We start from the raw sequence: 17,420 nt of genomic DNA, 5'->3' as shown, positions 1-17,420 counted from the left end.
ACGTTGTACTTTAGACTCTGAGTAGTAACTTTGTATTGCTGTCTCCAGCCTTGTGGTAACTTTGTACTCTAGACTCGGAGTAGTAACTTTGGACTGCTGTCTCCAACCTTGTGGTAACTTTGTACTCTAGACTCTGAGTAGTAACTTTGTACTACTGTCTCCAACCTTGTGGTAACTTTGTACTTTAGACTCTGAGAAGTAACTTTGTATTGCTGTCTCCAACCTTGTGGTAACTTTGTACTCTAGACTCTGAATAGTAACTTTGGACTGCTGTCTCCAACCTTGTGGTAACTTTGTACTTTAGACTCTGAGTAGTAACTTTGTATTGCTGTCTCCAACCTTGTGGTAACGTTGTACTCTGGACTCTGAGTAGTAACTTTGTATTGCTGTCTCCAACCTTGTGGTATCTTTGTACTCTAGACTCTGAGTAGGAACTTTGGACTGCTGTCTCCAACCTTGTGGTAACTTTGGACTCTAGACTCTGAATAGTAACTGTGGACTGCTGTCTCCAACCTTGTGGTAACTTTGTACTCTAGACTCTGAGTAGTAACTTTGGACTGCTGTCTCCAACCTTGTGGTACCTTTGTACTCTAGACTCTGAGAAGTAACTTTGTACTACTGTCTACAACCTTTTAATAACTTTGTACTCTAGACTCTGAGTAGTAACTTTGTATTGCTGTCTCCAGCCTTGTGGTAACTTTGTACTCTAGACTCTGAGTAGTAACTTTGTATTGCTGAGTCAGATCTCAAACCTATTCAATGTTGTAATATTGTCTTTGTTTATAAACATTCTCATCAACGAGACAGGAATATAAATGTTGCCATCATAATCTAGATACTATTTAAATAGGGCCTGTTTTAGAATTGTATTGTTGTTGTACCTCTATATTTCTGTATAGTTGGATTTCCCTTGGGAGGCCTCTCAAGGGTTAGTATGTTCTTTCTGTACCAGCTTGATTGGTTTCAGGAGTTACCCTTGCTATGTCAACATGCTGGAAACATTACCATGTTCCCGTAGCTTCTGTTCTTAGATCTCGGGACTATTGTTTGGGTGTGACTTGAATATGCATTAACAGGCTTTATAAGAGGGCACTGTGAGCACATGCACATAAAATACAGACATACATAATGACATGTTGTTATGCGTTCCACATGCATGCACTGAAAAGTATTTGCATTTTACAGTTGTCATGGTGACCTGCATCGATAAACGGATGACACTCATCATCTACGATTGTCTGATTGTGTGTGTTGATCAATATGCTTCAGTTACTCATGAAATATGGAATACTGCTGGCAGAATCAGTCAATATTTCTACCTATTTATCTGAAGGCTATTCCCATTTAAACACTTGAAACACTTTACAAACAGCATGTAAAGCAACAACCAAAATGTACTGGTGAAAATTCAAATTGGGAGTTTTTAAACAGTTTTAATGTTCCTAATGTTCTTTTGATGTCACAGGCTATTTGAGGACTTTCAGTACAAAGTAACATGCATTCATTGAAAAAGTGGTTCTGAGAGGCCTCCGAAAGGATTTTTATCTCGATACAAAGAAACAAGTATTCATCTGGAGGTGTCTTGAGAGGCCTCAGAAAGGATGGATTACTCTATACAGAAAATCATGCATTCATCCGAAAGTTTTTCCCATCTCAAATACTATTCAATACACATACTCATAAGATGATGAATATGCAGTTCCGTTTGGGACCAATATTTGCTCTCAGGGTTGGAAAATATTTATTCTATCTTGATCATGGATTGATCTACAGAAGACACTAACCAAATTTAATGAATAACAAATTTATATAAACTTTAAAAATTCCATCTGTACATCGAATCATGTTTCTAAGAAAAAATAACTTCTGCAATATTTCTTATTTCAGCGGACACAAATTTTAGCGCAATATCAAATTTTAACAGTTTAGCGTATTGATGTATTGGGGCTATAATATGACACAATATACAGAAATTTCAATTTGCACAATCATAAAGTAGTTCTATATTTCAAGCGTGAAAATTGGGAAAATTTGAATATCGCTAAAATATGTACGTTTACAGTATTTTAAATCCAAAATATATGTTTAAATTTAACAGTGATCCTTGTTATGATCTGAAAGTCATCACTATTTTAAATATGATAGGGATCAGTATTTAAAAATATAGGATATAAAAATGTAAGATTTGGGAAGATGAACTGTAAAGGATTACAGATTTATCTCTGTAAAATTGTCCTCTCAAAAATGCTTTATTTTGAAAATTTGAATTCACTGCAATTCTGCAGGAAAGTTTTTTGATTGTCAAGATTGTATGTCAGTAAAACAATTAGGGAATTTATACAAGGGCACAAAGTTTTGATATAAATCAGGATGAGAGAAAATCAGTTTGGCATCGTCACTGAGTCTGAAAGATTTCTTGACTCGCAGCATTAGTGGCAAAGACATGATAAACAGTTATACAAATTGTCGGAGTGTTTGTAAATTTTCTTTCCATTTTTACACAATCAACACATACTCAGAACACCAACATCAATTCAATCACAGCCCCTCGTCCCTATACAGTAAATTAAGTCTTCATTGTATTGGCGTATTCAGTTTTACCAGGGGGAAAACCACAGTCTCTGATATTGGACAGAATATTCCTTAAAGCTATCACTACTCTGGTGAACGGGGAGGGTTACACAGGACGTGCAGCAGTAGACGGAGTGGCGCTGACCCTAGGTACAGTCGCCACTACTCAGGCAGATAGAGGTTTTTCCTGTATATGGCGTTGGCATCGGTGGATTGTCGCAGGCTGGAGTTCCTGAACATGGCTTGATAAGTGTCCCTTCTACCCTGTTTATTCAATCCATGCTTCTTAGCTATGGAGAAGTAAATGGGTTCATCTGCGAAAGTTGCAGCCACAGCAATCTCGCATCCATAAAATTATTGTAGCACATTATTTTGTCGTGGTTCAAAACATGCATCACTATTTTTTTCTCACAGTTACTAATTTTGGAGCTAAGGCTAGGGTAGAGAAAGCCTGTGTTCTGTTAACTAGGGTAGAGAAAGCCTGTGTTCTGTTTACTTTGCCTGTTGTAGCTGCAGTTTAAGGCTTGTGGTTAGCTTTAATCTTGCATCGTCGTTGGGTAATCAGCGCCTTGGCTACAGAGCACACTCGCCCAATCAATCAGCATCAGTTGGCTTGACGAGGAGGAGATACACCATGGAAATTGATTACAACTAATTACATAGAAGTCTTTTTTCAAAATTTTGGAATTAATATAAATTATTCCAACGGATGTGCATTGTGTATTAGTGGTTATTGCAACATGCTGTTTAAGTCTGTACAAGTGTAATACATACAGGCAAACACTGGCTGGATATGGCACGGGTGGATTTCTGAAAGATGACTGAGGTACCATGTAAGTATTTTATTTGAGCATTCAACAAGGATGTTCCAATTTATCCTGACCTATAATTGTCTTTTGCCTTCATATGTGTAGTTGTTGATAAAAAGTGCAATAATCATCATGAATTTGCAATACGAACTGTGACAGATCTGTACAGGCTTATAACAGTGACAATTTACACAGAGGTAAAGTCTACAGGGGCTATAATAGACAAAGCTTACATCTGAAGGGGCTGTACTAGATATAGACCTGATGTCTACAGGGGCTGTACTAGATATAGACCTGAAGTCTACAGGGGCTGTACTAGATATAGAGCTGATGTCTACAGGGGCTGTACTAGATATAGACCTGATGTCTACAGGGGCTGTACTAGATACAGAGCTGATGTTTACAGGGGCTGTATTAGATATAGAACTGTAATCTACAGGGGCTGTATTAGATATAGAGCTGATGTCTACAGGGGCTGTACTAGATATAGAGCTGTAATCTACAGGGGCTGTGCTAGATATAGAGCTGATGTCTACAGGGGCTGTACTAGATATAGAGCTGTAATCTACAGGGGCTGTACTAGATATAGAGCTGATGTCTACAGGGGCTGTACTAGATATAGAGCTGTAATCTATAGGGGCTGTACTAGATAAAGAACTGATGTCTACAGGGGCTGTACTAGATATATAGCTGTAATCTACAGGGGCTGTACTAGATATAGAGCTGATGTCTACAGGGGCTGTACTAGATATAGAGCTGTAATCTATAGGGGCTGTACTAGATATAGAGCTGATGTCTACAGGGGCTGTACTAGATATATAGCTGTAATCTATAGGGGCTGTACTAGATAAAGAACTGATGTCTACAGGGGCTGTACTAGATATATAGCTGTAATCTACAGGGGCTGTACTAGATATAGAGCTGATGTCTACAGGGGCTGTACTAGATATATAGCTGTAATCTATAGGGGCTGTACTAGATAAAGAACTGATGTCTACAGGGGCTGTACTAGATATAGAGCTGATGTCTACAGGGGCTGTACTTGATATAGAGCTGATGTCTACAGGGACTGTACTAGATATATAGCTGTAATCTACAGGGGCTGTGCTAGATATAGAGCTGTAATCTATAGGGGCTGTACTATATATAGAGCTGATGTCTACAGGGGCTGTACTAGATATATAGCTGTAATCTATAGGGTCTGTACTAGATATAGAGCTGATGTCTACAGGGGTTGTACTAGATATATAGCTGTGATCTATAGGGGCTGTACTAGATATAGAACTGATGTCTACAGGGGCTGTACTAGATATATAGCTGTAATCTATAGGGGCTGTACTAGATATATAGCTGTAATCTACAGGGGTTGTACTAGATATATAGCTGTAATCTACAGGGGCTGTACTAGATGTATAGCTGTAATCTACAGGGGCTGTACTAGATATATAGCTGATGTCTACAGGGGTTGTAATAGAATTAGAGGGAGCTATTGTTCAAAGGTATTTTAATCATTAGCTAATAAATAGAACTATATGTCCAATTGATAAACCTGTTCGTTTTTGTTAAAGTTGACAAGTGTTATACTCGTCTGATGTAGTGAGTAGAAAATAAAGTTTTGTTTTTCAATAATTTATGACTAACTTTATGACCCGTTCATGATTTAATTCTTGATGACACTAGTCTCCCAAAGTTCTTACCATTAACTCTTATCAAATATCAATGTCCTATATATTTGGTACCCATTGATGGTGAATGGGTTTTTATAGCTTAATCATCAAAGAAAGTGACAGGAGGAAATGCAGAGAGACGATACTAGTGTGGAATACTCCTTCACTACTTGCTAAAAAGGATATGTAAAGTGTGTGCCACAGCAAATTTAAGCACACAAAGTAGGCTTGTGCTGGTGCTGAAGATAAGCATACAGATAAGGTCTACACAAGCACGTAAAGGAGACTTGTTCTGGTGCTAAACTCAGACACAGTCCTCAACATCTCAAAGCAGACTTGTTCTGGTGCTTAACTCAGACACAGTCCTCAAAAACTCAAAGCAGACTTGTCCTGGTGCTAAACTCAGACATAGTCCTCAAAATCTTAAAGCAGACTTGTCCTGGTAACAAACTGAGACACAGTCCTCAAATGCTCAAAGCAGATTTGTTCTGGTACTAAACTCAAACACAGTCCTCCCAATCTCAAAGCAGACTTGTTCTGGTGCTAAACTCAGACACAGTCATCCCAATCTCAAAGCAGACTTGTTCTGGTGCTAAACTCAAACACAGTCCTCCCAATCTCAAAGCAGATTTGTTCTGGTGCTAAACTCAGACACAGTCCTCAAATACCCAAAGCAGACTTGTTCTGGTACTAAACTCAGACACAGTCCTCAAATACTCAAAGCAGATTTGTTCTGGTAACAAACTCAGACACAGTCCTCAAATACTCAAAGCAGACTTGTTCTGGTGCTTGCTAAGACATAGTCCTCTAAAACACTCTTACAGAAGATTGATGAAGATTGATGCCCAGACCTTGTCCTCACAAGCTTTAAAAGTAGACTTGTACTCTTACAGAAGATTGATGAAGATTGATACCCAGATCTTGTCCTCACAAGCTTTAAAAGTAGACTTGTGCTGGTGCTGAACACCAATTACTTAAAAGACATCACCAATAACCCAGTGCAAACATCTGATATGGTATCCAGGTCTTTTAGCCACTGATTTAACAGAAGTGACCATCTGCCCAGTGACGGTGTAGACTTAATTTGCATTTTCTTTTGGCAAACTACAATATTACTCTTGGGTCTATTTTAGCATCATACTTGTCTATATTTGGGAATACTGTACTTAGTTCCTTGACAACTCCGTTGAGTTGTCTAACATTTTAAAATAGCTTTTTGTTCCTTTTTGTGTTTTTATGTTAACCTGTGTGATAAATGTATATACCCATTAAATTGTCCTGGCATGGCTGGTTTATGGCAATATTTCTGTCCAGTTTGGTACAGAAGTTATCTGTCCTTATAATCCGAACTTCTTCTTTGATATTCCATTTACGTTCATGTCTTTCTATTTGTTCTGTACTTCATCCTTGTCTCCTGCTCACTTTGCATTCTGTTCTGGTGTCCTACACTCCCAGGTCTCCTGTTTGCTTTGCTGCCTGTCCTTTTGTCCTATACCCCTATGTCTCCTGTTCACTTTGCGGTCTGTCCTGGTGTCCTAAACCCCCAGGTCTCCTGTTCACTTTTCTGTCTGTCCTGGTGTCCTACACCCACAGGTCTCCTGTTCACTTTGCTGTCTGTCCTGGTGTCCTACACCCCCATGTCTCATGTTCACTTTGCTGTCTGTCCTGGTGTCCTACACCCACAGGTCTCCTGTTCACTTTGCTGTCTGTCCTGGTGTCCTACACCTCCAGGTCTCCTGTTCACTTTGCTGTCTGTCCTGGTGTCCTATACCCAATGTCTCCTGTTCACTTTGCTGTCTGTCCTGGTGTCCTACACCCCCAGGTCTCCTGTTCACTTTGCTGTCTGTCCTGGTGTCCTACACCCCCAGGTCTTCATTTCACTTTGTTTGTCTTTGTGTCTTACACTCCCATTCACTGTCTGTCCTTGTGCCCTATTATGTCTTCTGTTCACTTCAGCGTCTGTCCTTGTGTCCTAATACTGCCACATTTGTTGCTTATTGCCTTCAGTGTTCTGATGTCTTATATTCCCTTGTCTGCTGTTCACTTAAGTGTCTGTCCTTATGTCCGACTGTAGTTCCTCTTCTGTTTTCTATAAGGCCTCCCAATGCCCCTGTTCACTTAAGTGTCTGGCCTTATGTTTGGCTTTACTTCCTCTTCAGTTTCCTATACTGCCCCCCAATACCCCTGTTCAGTTTACTGTCTGTTCTACACTTCCCAGTCTACACTACTCTGTCCCTGGTACCAGTTCATTAATCTGATAGTGGGAGACAATGCATGCATTAGTTGGGCCCAGACACATCTAACGGCTGATCAAAAATGCAACTCTTGTAATTATATACTTCATAAATAAAACAAGGTTTAGCTCCATTGGCCTGGCACTGTCCGAATCCCTCAATGATGTCTGGACAAAGCTGTACCGAGCTGATCCTTAGCCATTTTACAGCATCATGCTCTTTCTAAGCCGCCAAATCGGTGAAATAAATCTAACAAATAATATCCCAGCCATCAGTGTATATATCACATTACTCTGAGACACAGTTTGGCTCTGACTAGATCCTCGTCTAGGCGATGGAATCATTTCTGAGGCCAGTATAATGGGCTTCATCAACTATTTGTTCCCCCAACCCTAAAATCTGCAAAAATTGAAAATGTTCTTGTCTTCACATAATCATTTTTAATTGCTACTCATTGAAATTTATTCCACATTTAAATATATTTTTTTTAAATATAGCAGATAATAACTTTCTGCTAAATTCTTTTATAAAGTTAATTACAGTGTTGAGGTTACTGAGTCCTGGAGGAAGTGATGTCCAAGGCTGTTGTATTATTGTATCATGTGAGATAGGTGCTAGAGGAAGTGATGTCCAAGGCTGTTGTATTACTGTATCATGTGAGATAGGTGCTGATCAATAATACAATTCCCTGGCTTTGATCTCCATTAACCTACCAGCCTCAGGGACACCATACTCAGTTCTAAATAACACACATGCTAGATTATGTAAGGATATGAAAAATCTTAGTAAAACTGAGCTATTTTCCTTCTTACAGTTTTGATAATTATCTTCAATTTTATACCAGCCAATTAAACGAGATTCAGTGCCATGCATTGAACTCAATACCTCTCTGTTATTATGAAACTGTCCTTATGCTGAACATGTCATTTTAAGAACTTTGTTTTTTGTTTTTGACAGTGGTTTCTTCCCACTGTTTCACAATTTACAAATGACTGACATTAAATTTGACACAGACAATCAATACTTTTAGCAAATCCTGCCTCAAAATTAACATCTATACACAGTTATCTTAAGAAGAAATGTAGAGAACCAGCAGGATTTGTCTTTGATGCCTGGAGTCAAACAGCCTACCAGCAAGTATAGTATGAAATGTTCACTGAATGTGTATTCCACAGATCCTATCAATGAATAAACATATAGTAGGGTAAATATCAGCACCATACCACACTGTATAGGAATCCAGGGTAAATATCAGCACACTGTATAGGAATCCAGGGTAAGGATCAGCACCGTAACATACTGTATAGGAATCCAGGGTAAATATCCAGGGTAAATATCAGCACCGTATCACACTGTATAGGAATCCAGGGTAAGGATCAGCACCGTAACATACTGTATAGGAATCCAGGGTAAATATCAGAACCGTACCACACTGTATAGGAATCCAGGGTAAATATCAGCACCGTAACATACTGTATAGGCATCCAGGGTAAATATCAGCACTGTAACACACTGTATAGGAATCCAGAGTAAATATCAGCACCATACCACACTGTATACGAATCCAGGGTAAATATCAGCACCGTACCACTCTGTATAGGAATCCAGGGTAAATATCAGCACAGTACCACACTGTATAGGAATCCAGGGTAAATATCAGCTACGTACCATACTGTATAGGAATCCAGGGTAAATATCAGCACCGGACCACACTGTATAGGAATCCAGGGTAAATATCAGCTACGTACCATACTGTATAGGAATCCAGGGTAAATATCAGCACCGTACCCCACTGTATAGGAATCCAGGGTAAATATCAGCACAGTACCACACTGTATAGGAATCCAGGGTAAATATCAGCTACGTACCATACTGTATAGGAATCCAGGGTAAATATCAGCACCGTCCCACACTGTATAGGAATCCAGGGTAAATATCAGCTACGTACCATACTGTATAGGAATCCAGGGTAAATATCAGCACTGTAACACACTGTATAGGAATCCAGAGTAAATATCAGCACCATACCACACTGTATAGGAATCCAGGGTAAATATCAGCTACGTACCATACTGTATAGGAATCCAGGGTAAATATCAGCACTGTAACACACTGTATAGGAATCCAGAGTAAATATCAGCACCCTACCACACTGTATAGGCATCCAGGGTAAATATCAGCACTGTAACACCCTGTATAGGAATCCAGGGTAAATATCAGCACCGTACCACACTGTATAGGAATCCAGGGTAAATATCAGCTACGTAACATACTGTATAGGAATCCAGGGTAAATATCAGCACCGTACCACAATGTATAGGAATCCAGAGTAAATATCAGCACCATACCACACTGTATAGGAATCCAGGGTAAATATCAGCACCGTACCACACTGTATAGGAAACCAGGGTAAATATCAGCTACGTAACATACTGTATAGGAATCCAGGGTAAATATCAGCACCGTAACATACTGTATAGGAATCCAGGGTAAATATCAGCACCGTACCACACTGTATAGGAATCCAGGGTAAATATCAGCACCGTACCACACTGTATAGGAATCCAGGGTAAATATCAGCACCGTACCACACTGTATAGGAATCCAGGGTAAATATCAGCACCGTACCACACTGTATAGGAATCCAGGGTAAATATCAGCACCGTACCACACTGTATAGGAATCCAGGGTAAATATCAGCACCGTACCACACTGTATAGGAATCCAGGGTAAATATCAGCACCGTACCACACTGTATAGGAATCCAGGGTAAATATCAGCACCGTACCACACTGTATAGGAATCCAGGGTAAATATCAGCACCGTACCACACTGTATAGGAATCCAGGGTAAATATCAGCACCGTACCACACTGTATAGGAATCCAGGGTAAATATCAGCACCGTACCACACTGTATAGGAATCCAGGGTAAATATCAGCACCGTACCACACTGTATAGGAATCCAGGGTAAATATCAGCACCGTACCACACTGTATAGGAATCCAGGGTAAATATCAGCACCGTACCACACTGTATAGGAATCCAGGGTAAATATCAGCACCGTACCACACTGTATAGGAATCCAGGGTAAATATCAGCACCGTACCACACTGTATAGGAATCCAGGGTAAATATCAGCACCGTACCACACTGTATAGGAATCCAGGGTAAATATCAGCACCGTACCACACTGTATAGGAATCCAGGGTAAATATCAGCACCGTACCACACTGTATAGGAATCCAGGGTAAATATCAGCACCGTACCACACTGTATAGGAATCCAGGGTAAATATCAGCACCGTACCACACTGTATAGGAATCCAGGGTAAATATCAGCACCGTACCACACTGTATAGGAATCCAGGGTAAATATCAGCACCGTACCACACTGTATAGGAATCCAGGGTAAATATCAGCACCGTACCACACTGTATAGGAATCCAGGGTAAATATCAGCACCGTACCACACTGTATAGGAATCCAGGGTAAATATCAGCACCGTACCACACTGTATAGGAATCCAGGGTAAATATCAGCACCGTACCACACTGTATAGGAATCCAGGGTAAATATCAGCACCGTACCACACTGTATAGGAATCCAGGGTAAATATCAGCACCGTACCACACTGTATAGGAATCCAGGGTAAATATCAGCACCGTACCACACTGTATAGGAATCCAGGGTAAATATCAGCACCGTACCACACTGTATAGGAATCCAGGGTAAATATCAGCACCGTACCACACTGTATAGGAATCCAGGGTAAATATCAGCACCGTACCACACTGTATAGGAATCCAATCTACTCATATAATAGGATTTTTGTCAGGCTCCATGGAGTCCTTCAGTGGGCAATTTTAATGTTTATTTGTTGCTGATCATGAACTAATAAAACCATTTTTGATTTTGTAATAAAAGAAAAGTCATGCATGCCTAATTGTATATTATGGTCTATAGCACCTGTTTACTACAGTCAAATAAGCAATGTGGATAACTGCTTCAAGTCTTAACAATCTAGTAATAAAACAATTGATTTTACTTGGTTTACATCAAAATCAGTAACACAAATAGGAGTCAGATGTCAAAGAAAAACATTTCAGTAATATTATTTTTGTAGAAAGTCAATTATGTTTCAGTACCCTCGAACCAACTGTGTGTGAAGGAACTTGTTCTAATTTTTAAGAATATATATAGTGTTTAGAACAATGAAATCTGTTATTTTTCAACGGAAACTAAGTACTGTGAAAGTGCAGCTAGGGGATTGTTCTCGTTGGTAATTGATGTTTACAGTTTGTTACAGTGTGGAATTCATTGGAGGCATTATCCTGTAAACAAGACTTTAATTTTGTCAGTGTCCAAAACAAGTTAGCACTGCCTCTAAGCTGTCATGTATATAATTTTGTTGGTGTCCTAAACAAGTTAGCGCTGCCTCTGAGCTGTCATGATTATAATTTTGTCAGTGTCCTAAACAAGTTAGCCCTGCCTCTGAGCTGTCATGTATATAATTTTGCCTGTGTCCTAAACAAGTTAGCACTGCCTCTGAGCTGTCATGTATATAATTTTGTCGGTGTCCTAAACATGTTAGCACTGCCTCTGAGCTGTCATGTATATAATTGTCAAGTAGGAGCAATACCCTACAACAGTTATATAGGGTTAATGTATATTTGTAGTGGAGTCAAAGACTGACTTTTCAAGTAGGAGCAATACCCTACAACAGTTATATGGTATATGTTGTCATCAGTTCATTTTTTCTTTTTTTTTCTTACCATATTTATTATCATTTTACAGAATTTGTCTCCATTCTAGTTTCTAAGAAAGCTGAATGTTGTGCTTGGTATATTTTAACTTGTTATAAGACTTAATCTTAAGTGGTTAAATTACTGTTTTGGAGTCGATGAAACATCCAAGATCAGGCCGCCATGGACTGTGATTTGAAAAGTATTGGGAAATTATTGAATAGCCAAAGCTGAAAACTAGTTAATTGCTTACATACGTATGCGTGGATATGAAGCCAAACCTTTACTATGTCATTATTAATTACTGGACCAGCTTGTTTAATTGTTGTTGTAAATCTAGACATGTAGTCAAAATCAACTTTAATCATAGTTTTTGTTATGCCCCCTGCTATTTTATGGGAAGACCCTTTAGTATTACCCTTGTCCATCCCGCCGTTTCACATCTAGTTCCGATTCAGTGTCATCATTTTAATAACTTATTTTGTAAGAGATTATGATAAAACTTATTACAAAGTCATATAGGGGAAAACCTTGAATGAGTTTGTATTTGAGAATTCCAAGGTCAAGGCCAAAGTTATCATTACTATTTATAGAAACTTGTCAAACAAAGACTCTAATTTCCATAGGATTTGGGGCATCATTGGTGAGTGTAATAGAAAAATGTAAGAATGGTGAAAATAAACTATTTTATAATTGACAGTCTCAAAAGTTGAGAAACCAAATCAAGTGGGGTATGCAGTGAATGTCCTCAATAATTGTATATTGAAATAACCCAACAGGGATGAATCTCCATGTATTGATAATAGTACAACACAGTCATTGATTACTTGTGTAGAGTTAACCATTCTGTAGTATCCAGTGCCCCCCCACCCCCACCCAAACCCTGACGATGTCAGTATGACACCTGAATAACTGATTATCTCTCATCCCCCCCCAAGCCCTGACTATGTCAGTATAACACATGAATAATACATCTGATTATCTCTTAGACCTGTGACTTGTGGGTATGGGTTAATGACATGTTGATTAGACCTATGACTTGTGGGTATGGGGTAATGACATGTCCATTAGCCCTGGGACTTGTGGGTATGGGGTAATGACATGTCCCTTAGGCCTGTGACTTGTGGGTATGGGGTAATGACATGTCCATTAGCCCTGGGACTTGTGGGTATGGGGTAATGACATGTCCATTAGACCTGTGACTTGTGGGTATGGGGTAATGACATGTCCATTAGACCTATGACTTGTGGGTATGTGGTAATGACATGTCCATTAGACCTATGACTTGTGGGTATGGGGTAATGACATGTCGATTAGACCTATGACTTGTGGGGATGTGGTAATGACATGTTGATTAGACCTATGACTTGTGGGTATGCGGTAATGACATGTCGGTTAGACCTATGACTTGTGGGTATGGGGTAATGACATGTCCATTAGACCTATGACTTGTGGGTATGTGGTAATGACATGTCGGTTAGACCTATGACTTGTGGGTATGTGGTAATGACATACTGTTGTTTTGACTACCATTCCTGATCCTGTTGGTTTGTAACATCTTATAGCGTTCTTCATTTCGTCAACATCAACTTTTTATTATACGCCCGTCAAAGACAGGGACGTATTATGTTATCACGTGGGCGGGCGGGCGTGCGAACGATGTCCGCTCGATATCTCAAGTAATTATTAACAGATTAACTTCAAACTTCACCACAAGGTTAATTACCATGAAAGCTCGGACAAGTTCGATAACCGCCATTATCCGACCATAATTTGTGGAGTTATGCCCCTTTATGGACTTGCCGAAACAGTGTCCGCTCGATATCTCGAGTAATTATTAACGGATTAACTTCAAACTTCACAACAAGGTTAATTACCATGAAACCACGGACAAGTTCGATAACCGCCATTATCCGACCATATTTACTGGAGTTATTACCCTTGGTTTCATTAATGCGATGCATGTGTTCCATGATGTTGTATTGCACTCATTGATCTACCAGTTATGTTGAATGATTTCTCTTTTAATATCAATTACTCACAAATACTTCATATATTTCAATCATACAAACAACTGCTCATTCAATGTGTGACGGGCGTATTATATATCGCTCGCGGTAACCTTGTTGCGTTTGATCTTGCAGTGTTTTGTGGTATTTGTGACAGCCTGTTATAGGATCTGGATTTTTTTATCAGGAGCACACAACCACATTAGACAGTGTTCTAGGTAATTCTCTGTGGAATGTGGAGTTTTTATTACATAAAATTGAATCAGGTGTTTTTTTTCAATTTCTAATAGAACTTTATATCTGTGTTGACAAAGCACCTGATCCAGCACAGTAGTGCCGTTGATAGAACAGAATCCCATCGGTGTCATGTACTGTCAGCCACATCAATATCATGCAAAATGTGTTCCAAACCTTGTATACCACAGAACACCTTAAATCCACATACTGCCTGCTCAAAACCTACATACATACCACAGAGCACCTCAAAATGACACAATGTATTCCAAAGGCATTTACCATATAAACCTTAAAATCACATACTGTGTGTTAAAAACCTTGTATACCACATCAAATCTCAAAATCACATACAGTGTGCTCTAAACCTACACGTATATACCACAGAACACCTCGAAATCGCACACAATATATTCCAGTGGCATTTACCAAACAAACCTTAAAATCAAATGTGTTCCAAGCACCTATATCACACTTCCACACAGGGTCCTATGACATACAAGGTTTGATATATGACATTGAGGCCTGGTCAGGTTTCTTACAGGGTCCTATGACATACAAGGTATGATATGTGACATTGAGGCCTGGTCAGGTTTCTTACAGGGTCCTATGGCATACAAGGTATGATATATGACATTGAGGCCTGGTCAGGTTTCTTACAGGGTCCTATGGCGTACAAGGTATTATATGTGACATTGAGGCCTGGTCAGGTTTCTTACTTCTGATGAACATTACAGAACTCATCAGAGATTGGTGAGTATTAAATATCTCCACAACCAATGAAAATGTAGTAATCAGTTGTCAAGATCTTCCCTTTCAAACTCTTTGTTTCCATAGTGGTTTTTATCCACATCGATCAAGCTTTGTTTTGAGGAATCCCTAGCTAATGTTTTGTATTAAATTATCTTTATTGTTGAAAGAAATCGTTATGGAAATAAAACAAAATTCTTTTACCACAGAAATTTATGTTTACTTTGTTACTATGAATTGTTCCCATGTCAACTAGTTAAATAAAACTATTAAATCAATACAGAGCACGATTTTCAAACTTATTGATTTTGATAAAGATTAACATGCTTCTATTTGCCCAGAAATCCTGAAGATTTTGACAGCAAATGTTAACTGAATTCACAAAAATAATAGGGAGATTTTTACACAATTGGGAAAGCTAGAATGTGCTGATAATTATGTCTCCCATTGGAATTAAAGGAGAGAATTGTATTAGTACTGGTTCTTCTGGTTCTTGTTCTTGTTTTTCTAATATGATCTTGTCCGTGCCGTAACTTTTAAACCGTAAAAGATATCTTGATGAAATTTGTAGTATACTCGCATCACCGATACACAGTAGATACATTGGATTATGTGTGCCTTTTGTGATGACCTTAGCTAAATTGAAAGCTGCCTTTATGTATTCTTATAATAGGCTTCAAACAAACTTAATAACTGCTTCATCCTGTCTTGTACAAAGTTCAGATTTATAATTCCATCTGTGAAGTTTCATTGTTTGTATCCATGCATTGTGTGTCACATTGTTCACATTGTGTGTCACATTGTGTCACATTGTTCACATTGTGTGTCACATTGTTCACATTGTTCACATTGTGTGTCACATTTTGTGTTACATTGTTCACATTGTGTGTCACATTGCGTGTCACATTGTGTGTCACATTGCGTGTCACATTGTGTGTCACATTGTTCAGCACTGACTACAGCTAAATGTTATCAAGTTTTTGTGTCTGACCCTTTTTTGAGGTCTCAATGATCTAGTTTTGTGTCTGTGACCTATTTTGAGATCTTGGTGATCTAGGTTTGTGTTTGTGACCTATTTTGAGGTCTCAATAATATAGTTTTGTGTCTGTGACCTTTTTTGAGGTCTTGGTAGTATAGTTTTGTGTCTGTGACCTATTTTGAGGTCTTGGTGATATAGTTTTGTGTCTGTGACCTATTTTGAGGTCTTGGTAGTATAGTTTTGTGTCTGTGACCTAATTTGAGGTCTTCATGATATAGTTTTGTGTCTGTGACCTTTTTTGAGTTCTGAATGATCAAGTTTTTGTTTATGACCTTTTTTGAATTCTGAATGATCAATTTTTTGTTTGTGACCTATTTTGAATTCTGAATGATCAATTTTTTGTTTGTGACCTATTTTGATGTCTTAATGATCTAGTTTTGTGTCTGTGACCTTTTTTTTAGGTCTGAATGATGAAAACATCTATTTTGTTTTCCATGGCCTAGTTAATTGAGACCTATATGACCTAGTGAATGGTAACCTTGTACCTAGTTATGTGTCCATGACCATGCATGCCAGCTGTAGTGTATCCATAGGGATCAGTTATAAAAGCTCGGCCATTATAGCTTCCTCTTTTCCTAGATAATTAAAGAATGCTGTGATGTTTATGTCATATTTCAAACAAGATTATCTTTCGGTCTAAACTGAGTAGCAATAATCTGGTTCTTTCCACTGATATACCTGGGCCTAATCTTGATTTCTTTAGCACACTAAGCTTGATTGTCAGTTGTTTTAAAATGCTGGCTTATCCAGGTTGGTGACAGTAATGGTTTATTCACTAACCATTATGATGACTCAGAAATGACTGCAAAAAAATCAGGTAGTTTGACTTCCAAGGTCATTTCATTAATCCCAAATTGTTTCTACCCCACTGATTTAATTAAGCCCAGGAATGACCCAGTTAATGTTGCTAGGTAATAACAAAGAGATCTGCCAGAAATAAAATCTCATTCTAACCAACTGCTGAAATCACATGTTGGCTTTTGGGGTTTAGCGAATTAGTTACATAGTAGTCAAGTTTCATTTACATTTCAATCATGTCTCTGTGTAATTGTGAAACCATTTTTTAGAAGTTTTTTTTATTTTTTTGTTCTTTTCGAAATTGTCAGTTCATATCAGGAGAATGTTTCAGACGTATTGATATTGTGAGGACTTTTTGTGGATGAGGACTCGCGACAAGTTGTCTGCTGCTGGAATTAGTTTCATGATTAACCTATTGAAACGTTTTGTTAAAACTTAGAATTATTCAAGGACTTCATTTTGTGTGGTTTTGACAGTTTTCAATGAAATGGCTTTTGGCTGTTTTCTGATATTTCTCTTGTTTTACCGACAGATGTATGGTTGACAAAAATTGATGTTTTGCCAGT

General features: G+C 38.6%; 1 protein-coding gene across 3 annotated transcripts in view; it reads left to right on the top strand.

Moving 5' to 3' along the window:
• The window catches only part of LOC110467183, a 124,770-nt gene that overhangs the window by 64,814 nt on the left and 42,536 nt on the right, over window positions 1-17,420 (top strand). Inside the window, exon 1 of one of the 3 annotated variants that reach the window (XM_021524158.1) lies at window positions 3,198-3,404. The exons of the other annotated variants lie outside the window; for them this stretch is intronic. Within the exon in view, the coding sequence (XP_021379833.1) occupies window positions 3,389-3,404 (16 nt within the window). The 5' untranslated portion in view covers window positions 3,198-3,388. Of the gene's footprint in view, window positions 1-3,197; window positions 3,405-17,420 lie in introns of those variants that run through there. 3 annotated transcript variants of the gene reach the window in all.

This window comes from Mizuhopecten yessoensis, unplaced genomic scaffold (assembly GCF_002113885.1).
Source record: "Mizuhopecten yessoensis strain PY_sf001 unplaced genomic scaffold, ASM211388v2 scaffold11165, whole genome shotgun sequence".
NCBI classification, from domain to species: Eukaryota; Metazoa; Mollusca; class Bivalvia; order Pectinida; family Pectinidae; genus Mizuhopecten; species Mizuhopecten yessoensis.
The sequence above is the reverse complement of the archived record's forward strand: the minus strand, read 5'-3'. Positions and strand labels throughout refer to the sequence as shown.